General features: G+C 42.7%; 1 protein-coding gene across 1 annotated transcript; it reads left to right on the plus strand.

Moving 5' to 3' along the window:
* The first annotated feature begins 3453 nt into the window (after window positions 1-3453).
* On the plus strand, window positions 3454-7094 carry ZNF706 (zinc finger protein 706). The gene is made up of 3 exons (XM_056854127.1): window positions 3454-3605; window positions 6326-6430; window positions 6801-7094. The coding sequence occupies exons 1-2, from the start codon at window positions 3471-3473 to the stop codon at window positions 6419-6421; spliced, it is 231 nt and encodes a 76-aa protein (XP_056710105.1). The 5' UTR covers window positions 3454-3470; the 3' UTR covers window positions 6422-6430; window positions 6801-7094.
* Window positions 7095-9594: the final 2500 nt, after the last annotated feature.

A 9594-nucleotide genomic window follows, 5' to 3' on the forward strand; every position in this document is an offset into this window, starting at 1 on the left:
GAACTGAAAATTTAAACTGAAAATTTTAAACATCAGACAAATCTGATTTCAGTAACATTTTCCAGAAATCTTTTAGCCACCGTGCTTGAAAGAGGTATGGTTTGCCTGCATAAAATGCATTCTTGATGTATACACTGGTTACCAGATGCTTTCACTGTAAATGTAGTGGCTGAGCATGTTAAAGTACCAGTACATTTAACGGGAAGCCATTGTTTGTAGAGGAGATAGCCTTGTGCTGTGTGTGGTTCTGACCTTGACTTGTCCAGTTTTTGCTGTGCTGTTACTGTGGCCTTGTGTGAACTTCCTGCTGCTGCCACCATTTGCCGTGCATTTGTCCCTCAGAAACAAGGGGTACCAAGTGCCATTCGGGCATCATACAGACCCTGGGATTGTAAGTTCCTTGACTGTGGCTTCAGTGGACAACTTGCTGCGCTCTTGCCCTATTTGTGTACGTTATGACATTTTAAAATTTTATTCAAGTTATAACTTGGACCTTTCCCGGCAGGGCCAGGCTCAGGGCAGCTTACAACAACAGTCACAACAATAAATAAATATACAAATATAAAATCAAAAACACATAATTTAAAACCATAGTTCTTAGTCTCATAATACATGATGGTGCCCAGAACGACACACCCACCTCATATAGGTGGAGCTGTCATCAGTAGGGGGAAGGTTGGTCCAGAAGGTGGTAATATAGGGGAGACCAAGAAACAGCAGAGAGCTTGCAGGTCCAAAGAAAGGCAGAGGAGACAAAGAGGGGAGGGGAGGGAAGGGGGAAGCTGACCTGCAATACCGTTGCTGTCCTCAGTCATATTCCTGGCGGAACATCTCTGTCTTACCGGCCCTGCAGAACTGAGCCAAGACCCAAAGGGCATGAGTCTCACTAGGCAGAGAGTTCCACCAGGCTGGGGCCAGGGCCGGAAAGGCTCTGGCCCTGGTCGAGGACAGCCAGATGGTTGCCTGCCTTTCTTCATGGCATCCTAAGACCCAAGGTGGGTTACAGTTGGTTGTTCGCTGGTATGTGGACAGTGGTCAGCTATAGAAAAGAGCAAGAATCCAGTAGCACCTTAAAGACTAACAAAATTTCTAGCGGGGTATGAGTTTTCGTGAGTTACAGCTCACTTTTTCAGATAATGGTCAGCTAGTACAGGCTTAGATTACAGCAAAGCTTTTGACTTTGAGGATCATGAAAAGCTATGGCTGGATTTAAAGGAAATGGGTGTGCCACTACATCTGATCGTTTTGATGCACAACCTGTACTCTGGACAAGAGGCCCCAGTTAGAACAGAATATGGAGAAACGGAATGGTTTCCAGTTGGCAAAGGTGTCAGACAAGGATGTATTTTATCTCCCTATCTCTTCAATCTATATGCAGAATATATAATTAGGAAAGCTGGATTAGATTTAGATGAAGGTGGAGTGAAAATTGGAGGGAGGAACATTAATAATTTGAGATATGCTGATGACACTACATTATTGGCAGAAAATAGTGAAGATTTGAAACGACTACTGCTGAAAGTAAAAAGAGAAAGTGCCAAAGCAGGACTGCAGCTGAACATCAAGAAAACAAAACTAATGACTACAGGAGAATTACACAACTTTAAGGTTGACAATGAGGAAATTGAAATTGTTCAAGACTTTCTATTCCTTGGCTCCACCATCAACCAAAAGGGAGACTGCATCCAAGAAATCAGAAGGAGATTGAGACTGGGAAGGGCAGTCATGAAGGAGCTAGAAAAGATTTTGAAGTATAAGGACGTGTCACTGGCCACCAAGACTAGATTAATTCATGCCATCGAATTTCCTATTACTATGTGTGGGTGTGAAAGCTGGACAGTGAAGAAAGCTGATAGGAAGAAAATAGATTCCTTTGAAATGTTGGAGGAGAGTATTGTCGAAGGCTTTCACGGTCAGAGTTCATTGGTTCTTGTGGGTTATCCGGGCTGTGTAACCGTGGTCTTGGTATTTTCTTTCCTGACGTTTCGCCAGCAGCTGTGGCAGGCATCTTCAGAGGAGTAACACTGTCCTTCAGAGGAAAGACACTGTCCTTCAGTGTTACTACTCTGAAGATGCCTGCCACAGTTGCTGGCGAAACGTCAGGAAAGAAAATTCCAAGACCACGGTTACACAGCCCGGATAACCTACAAGAACCAATTGGAGGAGAGTGTTACGGATTCCGTGGACTGCCAAAAAAAACAAATCAGTGGGTTATAGATCAAATCAAGCCTGAACTGACCCTAGAAGCTAAAATGACTAAACTGAGGCTATCGTATTTTGGTCACGTCATGAGACGACAAGAGTCACTGGAAAAGACAGTCGTGCTAGGAAAAGTTGAGGGCAGCAGGAAAAGAGGAAGACCCAACCAGAGGTGGATTGACTCAATAAAGGAAGCCACAGCCTTCAATTTGCAAGATCTGAGCAAGGCTGTCAAAGATAGGACATTTTGGAGGACTTTCATGCATAGGGTCGCCATGAGTCGGAAGCGACTAGAAGGCACTTAACACACACACACAGACACACACACACACACACAGTACAGGCTTCCTTGCAGCATTGTTCATTTTCTTGAGCTACCACATAATGCAGTTTTTAAAATCTTTTTCGTTCACCTTTATTCCCCTAATGGTGAGAAACATTTTCTTCATCGTCTCCCCTTCCCAATTTTCATGGCTTTTAGTGTCTTGATCCTTGTTCTATTTAAACATATTAATGACCATTGCAATACTTTAACCATAGAGGAAAGTAGAAGAGAGCAAGAGTCCAGTAGTACCTTGAAGACTAACAAAATTCCTGGCAGGGTAGGAGCTTTCATGAGTTACAGCTCACTTCTTCGGACTCAAAAATGTTCATACCCAGCTATTACTTTGTTAGACTTTAAGCAGTACTGCTGTACTAAGCAGAACAATTGTACTAAAAGTGTTGAATTCCTGGTATTTGCTGGAGGATTTCTGCCACTGTGAACAATCAGGTTATCATGGTGTGTGTGTGTGTAAAGTGGCAGTTGACTTCATGGGACCCCAGCAAGGGGCTTTCGCGGCAAGTGAGAAGCAGAGGTGGTTTGCTATTGCCTTCTTCTGCAGAGTCTTCCTGGGTGGTCTTCCATCCAAGTACCAACCCTGCTTAGCTTCTGAGATCGGGTTGTACCATGCTGCCTTTCCCCTGCAAGTGAACATTAGAGCACCCATGATGCAGCTAGTAGTGAGAATGGGAGCTTGACCACATTTGGGGAGGATGCACTTGCCTCACCAAGAGTTGCTCTGTACAGTGATGTGAAAGAGTGCTTGCAGTTTGCCTGCACTGAGACTTTTGGGGAAATGTAGTCTTAAATACATTCACTAGGAAAAATTCGTTGAACTTAGTGCCACTTAAGTCTTGGGTAAACATGCTTGGGATTGTGCTGCTATTACTGTCACCTGCTATAATTGCTGTCACTTGCTCTAATTAACTGTCACACTTGTTTTTTAGATATGGCTCGTGGACAGCAGAAGATCCAGTCACAGCAGAAAAATGCCAAAAAGCAAGCTGGGCAGAAAAAGAAACACGGCCATGACCAGAAGGCTGCGGCAAAGGCTGCTTTAATATACACCTGCACCGTCTGTAGGGTAAGAGCCTCTAAAGGGAAGTTTTCCGGGGGCAGTGTTTTTAAGTCCATAAGTTGGCCTCTTACAGTGTGATAGTGTAGAACAAACTAGGATACTTACGTTCTACGGAAAACAGAGGCTCTTACAACCAGAATTTGTGTATGAGCGTCTGTTTTTGTGTAGAGTATAAGTACCCCAGTTGTAGAAGGTACTATTTGGGAAGGGATTATTCATTTGATTCTGATCTCCCTTGAGAGATCCCCCAAATGCTTGTTCTGTTTAGAAAATACACAGAACGACAGCAAGTTTGCCTGTGCCTATTATGTCTCATCCACACACACCCTCCACCCAGTCCTGACTGGCTGCTTTACCTTTAGCTGCTGCTTTGTGCTGCTAAATCAAAAGTTTGTCTAGCAACCAACAGAATCTCACTTAGGATGAAGATATGAGTCTGTGCTATGTAGCATCTGGCCACTCCAGCAGCTTATGGGGGATCACATGTCCTGTGCCACTGACATTTGATAGGTATAACAGCAACCAGAATGTAATTGTTAATGCTGATCAATAAGATGAGAAGCCAGGGAGAAGGGAACAAGCATTCATGCTTTGTGGGGCCTGTTATACGATGTACAGCAGTCATGAGATGTACATGAGCATACAATGTAAACAACATCTGCTGGCTTAGCTCCAGTGATGCGCAAGTGAACACATAAATAGATTTACCGTATTTTTCGCTCCATAAGACACACTTTTTTCCTCCTCAAAAGTGAGGGGAAATGTCCGTGCATCTTATGGAGCGAATGCCGGCTGGGCGCATGCGCGTTGGGACGGCGCGAGCCAGCGTTCCCCGCCCCGACAGCCAGCTGGGAGGTGGCCGGGGCCGCACAGAGCGAGCCAGCGCACGTGCCCAGCCGGCTCTGTGCGCCCCGCCAGCTGGGAGGTGGGTGGGGCGCACAGAGCCGGCTGGGCACGTGCGCGTCGGGACGGCGCAAGCCGGCGTTCCCCGCCACAACGGACAGCTGGGAGGCAGGTGGGGCCGCACAGAGCCGGCTGGGCGCGTGCGCCGGCTCGCTCTGTGCGGCCCCGCACGCCTCCCAGCTGGCCGTCGGGGCGGGAAACGCTGGCTCGCGCCGTCCCGCCGCGCACGCGCCCAGACGGCGTTTGCTCCATAAGACAAGTTTTTAGAGGAGGAAAACAAGATTTTTTCTTGTTTTTCTCCTCTAAAAACTAGGTGCTTCTTATGGAAAGGTGCGTCCTATGGAGCGAAAAATACGGTAGTACATTTCTGCTTGTGCAAAATGTTGTACAACACCTAGCACTTCCAATATACATTATAGGGCCCAGAAATGGCACAAGATCTTGTGCAAGTGAGGATATAAGAGGTTTGACTTAGTGCAAGGGTATTCTGTGGTCTTTTTAAAAACATGAAGCCGCTTTATACTGAATCAACCCTTGGTTCATCAAAGTCCGTATTGTCTACTCAGACCAGCAGTGGCTCTCCAGGGTCTCAGGTCTTTCACATCACCTACTTACCTAGTCCCTTTAACTGGAGATGCCGGGACCTGAACCTGGGACCTTCTGCATGCCAAGCAGATGCTCTACCACTAAGCCACAGCCCCTCCCCTACTTGTGCAAGAGTTCTAGCCTAAGGAGAAATACATGCGCTGGATTCAGCCCATTGTCTGGACACATAACTGAGTAACTGTGCTACACATGGTAAAGTAGGCACTTATTCTTAAGTAGGTACATATTCTTAAGGTGTTTTTGGTCATGTTGATTTGTTGCACATGATCTACCTGTAACTAGACTATGTTTCCCAGCAGTTGGTGGATGTCTTGGTAGTTTATTGTCCCTCCTATATAATAATTTTAAAGGGCTTGATGTTATGGGCCCAAATAGATGTCAGCTTATCAAAGGCAATAGCTGTTAAATGTTTGATAGCAATTGTGTGCCTTGCAAAAGCGTGTGTTGTAAAAGGTCTCTTGGCTTGCTTTGTGTTGACTTTTGTGTAAGGGTCCATTTCAACAATTCAGTGTCTTGTAGGGGGGGAAATGCATTTTAGACCTAAGGGCAGATTGATGGAAATATTTGTAGATAAAATGGATTTCTGTGATTTGCCTGAATTTTTGTCTCAACAAATCATGATTAGATCAGACTTCTTTAAGGGTCTTGAATCTTGCCCCTGTGCACAAGCAGAAAAAAGGTGGTGCACATAAGCCAGATAATAATAGAGTCACAGTCAGCAGTGTTGGGAAAATAACAAGCAGCATGCCAAACTTAATCAAAAATGTAACTGAAAAGTAAAATCATTTTACTGAAACTGTCAGCATAACTGCAGTAGGTAGAGTTACCTTCAACATTCTGCAGCTGTCAAAAGGAGAGTGAAAGATGCATCTGAAATAAAATGCAGCTACACAATGCTTTATTTCCCAGCATTCACAAGGCTGTGTTTTTAAAAACTGAATCCATCGATTTCAGAAAGGATTTCCAGCTAAGTACTAGTCAAAAATAATACACTGCAGCACATGCAATTATGCATACAAGCTTGTGGGAAAGATTTGAGCTGAAGAGGTATGAGTGGGTGGAATAAAGCAGGGGGAATAAAACGTGGCAAAGAGTGGGGGAGCAGTACCTGTTCAGCCCGACAGCTAAATCAATTCCGCTGAACAGGGAGAGGGAGGAGCGCTCCTTCGGATTGTGCGGGTGTGTTTTAAATGAAGGTCCCTTCTGTCCTTGCTCAGACACAAATGCCAGATCCCAAGACCTTCAAACAGCACTTTGAAAGCAAGCATCCGAAGACTCCACTTCCTCCAGAACTGGCTGATGTTCAGGCGTAAAATTCACAGGTGATTATGTACCATTTAAGTACTTCTGAATTTAAATATGTACTGTAAAGACTAAATCAAGCTATCGCCTCAGATACTGAGATCTAGGAGCTAAACAAAAGCAACTCTCCGGTGCTTTCATTCCCCCCATCACATTTAAAAGTTCATTAATCCGTACAGCAATCTGAATCTGACTGACAAATCCGGAATAAATCTATGTGAGGTATAAAATGTGCAGGATGTCCTAGTTCTTGTTTTATTTTTCAGATAGTTATGTTACAAGGGTTCAGGGAGGTTCCTTTAATTACGATATGCCATTGCATTGAATAATTGGCTGCTAGTTATTAGAATATGCAGTGATTTCATTTTAATAGTTACTCTTGTGTTGCAGGTGAATTCATGGATCCTGTTGACTCTTCTACTGTCAGGCATTGCATAACAAACCTGCAGCTGCTTTTCTAACAAACTGTTGATCAGCAAAAATGAAGGGGCTATGAAAACATTCATATTTTTATGCTGTTCCTCTTGGGCTTTATGTAAAGACAAACCTATAACTGTACAGTTGTGCCCTACTTGGAAATCTGAAAATTGGTTCATTCTTAAATTTTTTACAGTTGTAATTATATTGATGTTCATATTGTGTAAAATAACTCATTTAATAAAATAGTACTTTGATTTTACAATATCACAGGTCAAATGCTTGTAGAAGTTGTTTTCAATATCTGTTTTACCTGCCTTATAAAAAAAGGTGGATTTCTTCCCCTGCCAAAAATTACCGTAAGTGGTGTCATTATTCTAAAATGAACCTTCATTGTTCCTTAAGAGTCCAAATTAACAAGAAAGTTTTTCTGCCCAGTATGCTATATAATTTCATCTAGGTTATTATATGAAAACATTGAGACAAATTAGGCATGATGCAGGAGATCCATGATTAGAATCCCCCTTTAAAAAATCAACAGCCCCACATGGGGAAGGGTGACTGGAAAGCCGGCCTTCACATCTTGCTGCCACAGCTTCTCCTGGTTTTAAATTGCCTCTACAAAGCTACGATTAGCTCGGTGGGGCGGGGAGGAGAAAGGTACACCGTTTGTACACTAACAGCAGCTTTGGAGGGGCATTCTAAATTGTTGAAGAGACATGGGCTCAGGTGACCCTTCCTTGATTGCGGCCATGTAGGGCTGCTCTTTAGCTTTCAAAAGGCCATGGGATATCCTAATCATGTATCCCTTCCATCAGGTCTAATTTGGCCTTTAATGTTTTTGACCAAAAGTGTTCTCTCATTTCTATTAGTTTGGAGTGTGGAGTGCCTGACTTACTGTCCGTGAATGAAATTTCTGACTTACTGTCCTTCAATGAAATTTCAGTCTTGTATGTAAAGGAATTTGTACATTGGTTTCATGCACTGGAGATAATTGAATCGTATGACATGGTAGACTGGCCAAGATACTGAATGGTCACGCTTGCTATTGGAACTTAAAACAGGTCTCAGTTGTGAAGTTCCCTCATGGTGTAAAACCAGCATGGTGTAGCCAGCATCCAGAGGCCAGCATGGACATCAGAGTGTAAATATGGCTGCTGTAATGGTTCCTTGTTGAAAACAAACGCTAAATAAGACCATATTGCAAGCTACAGCATGGCAAATGAATAAAAAAAACCTTAAAGCTAATCAAAATGTGATTGGTTTGGACTGATGAAAGAATTCAGAGTAAATGTTATCTGGAAGTACTGGTTTATGTTTTTGGTTTGTGGACTACACAAAACATGTTTTGAACTAGATTCTAATCTCAGGTCAGAGTGCATAAAGAGTGTCCTAGTTCATTTTTACTGCTAATCCCATTTAAAATTTGCAACAAGTAATTTGTATGTTGCTAGTTGGACATTGAAGGAAATACTGACCAAACTGTCCTTGAGTTATGCCTGAGGTTTTTTTACCATGTTTATAAATAATACTTTATGTTAAGGGAACTAAATGTTCACTTGAAAGAGCGTGCATACAAGGTGGTGCATAAAGATAAATGATAAACATCAGTTTGGGTAATAATTTGTCCACTGTTCTGATAATCAACTTAATCTAAGTTCTCTTTACTTCTGTCACCCTAGGATAAACCTTGCTACTTACTTAACTGTCTTGCACTTGTAAACCTGACATTAGAATGTAGTCCTTGGTTTTGTTTTCTCATCTGATAATATCTGGCTGCTCACATACTAGATCCCAGTTGGCAAGAGATCTGCCTACCAGTCTGATGTGGTGTATTTGCAACTTGGGACTGAAGTATCGGGTTTTTTTTTTCTTTTTGAAGCAGTTAAATGAGACGCTTGTTCACTGATTTAATTTTACTAGTCTGTCTTTGGAAGGCATTTTAAGAGGTTATTTTCAAATAAGTTCATTCCTAATGCTTTCTTTCAGGATCAATATTAGCTAAAGGGGTGGGGGGGCTCTTAGGATTTCTGTTTGGGAACAGTAAACCATAAGTTTCCTACTGGCTGTAGGACAGATAACCTGTTTACAATCATACTTCCTGAACTGTTTGTCATCAATAGCTGACAATTCAGCTAGTTAAATCTTGGTTTTACACACTGACTAAACACTGTTATAAACTGGTAATAGTTGTTTCTAATCAGTTAAAGCCGCCAGAGAATTCTAAAGTACAACACTTATGGGGATGAAAGGGGCAAGGGAGGGAACTTAAGTGGTAGGAACTGTGAATACTCTTGTGTGTTGATTTAAATAGATGGGGGTTATGGGATAGGTGTGAGGAAATTTTTTCCTCTTTCCAAATCTTGTGGATGGTACCCTGTTAATTCTGGATCAGAAGACACAATTGTGCATTGTAATGTGTCTGATTAAAATCTTTTAAAAAGCAAAAGTGTAAAATGTGATATTTACTGCCTGTTCAAAGCAAGTGTCATTATAACAAGCTTGATGCTAGCTGGGCAGCTTTCATCCTTTGATTAGCACCAAGTGACAGAGCAAACATTTCACTCAACTCTGCAAGCATGAGTAATTGAGAGTTTGGAAACACCAAGATAAGGTTGGGGGTGTGTGTTGAATTTTGGCGTAAGAGACCTTTTGGTGAACTGCCAAAATAATTCAGCTCTGAACACTTTGTTGATTGGGAATTAGATTTAGGAGGCCCCTATCACAAAGCAAGCTGAACAAGCTGCCATTCGGTTGTTACGTCAGA

The sequence above is a fragment of the Euleptes europaea genome, chromosome 8, assembly GCF_029931775.1.
Source record: "Euleptes europaea isolate rEulEur1 chromosome 8, rEulEur1.hap1, whole genome shotgun sequence".
Classification (NCBI taxonomy): domain Eukaryota; kingdom Metazoa; phylum Chordata; class Lepidosauria; order Squamata; family Sphaerodactylidae; genus Euleptes; species Euleptes europaea.

Excerpts from the sequence above, each read along its gene's own strand:
- ZNF706 (XM_056854127.1), top strand. The coding sequence starts at position 3,471 with ATGGCTCGTGGACAGCAGAAGATCCAGTCACAGCAGAAAAATGCCAAA. Across the intron at positions 3,606-6,325 it reads ACACCTGCACCGTCTGTAGG|ACACAAATGCCAGATCCCAA; the intron begins GTAAGAGCCTCT and ends GTCCTTGCTCAG.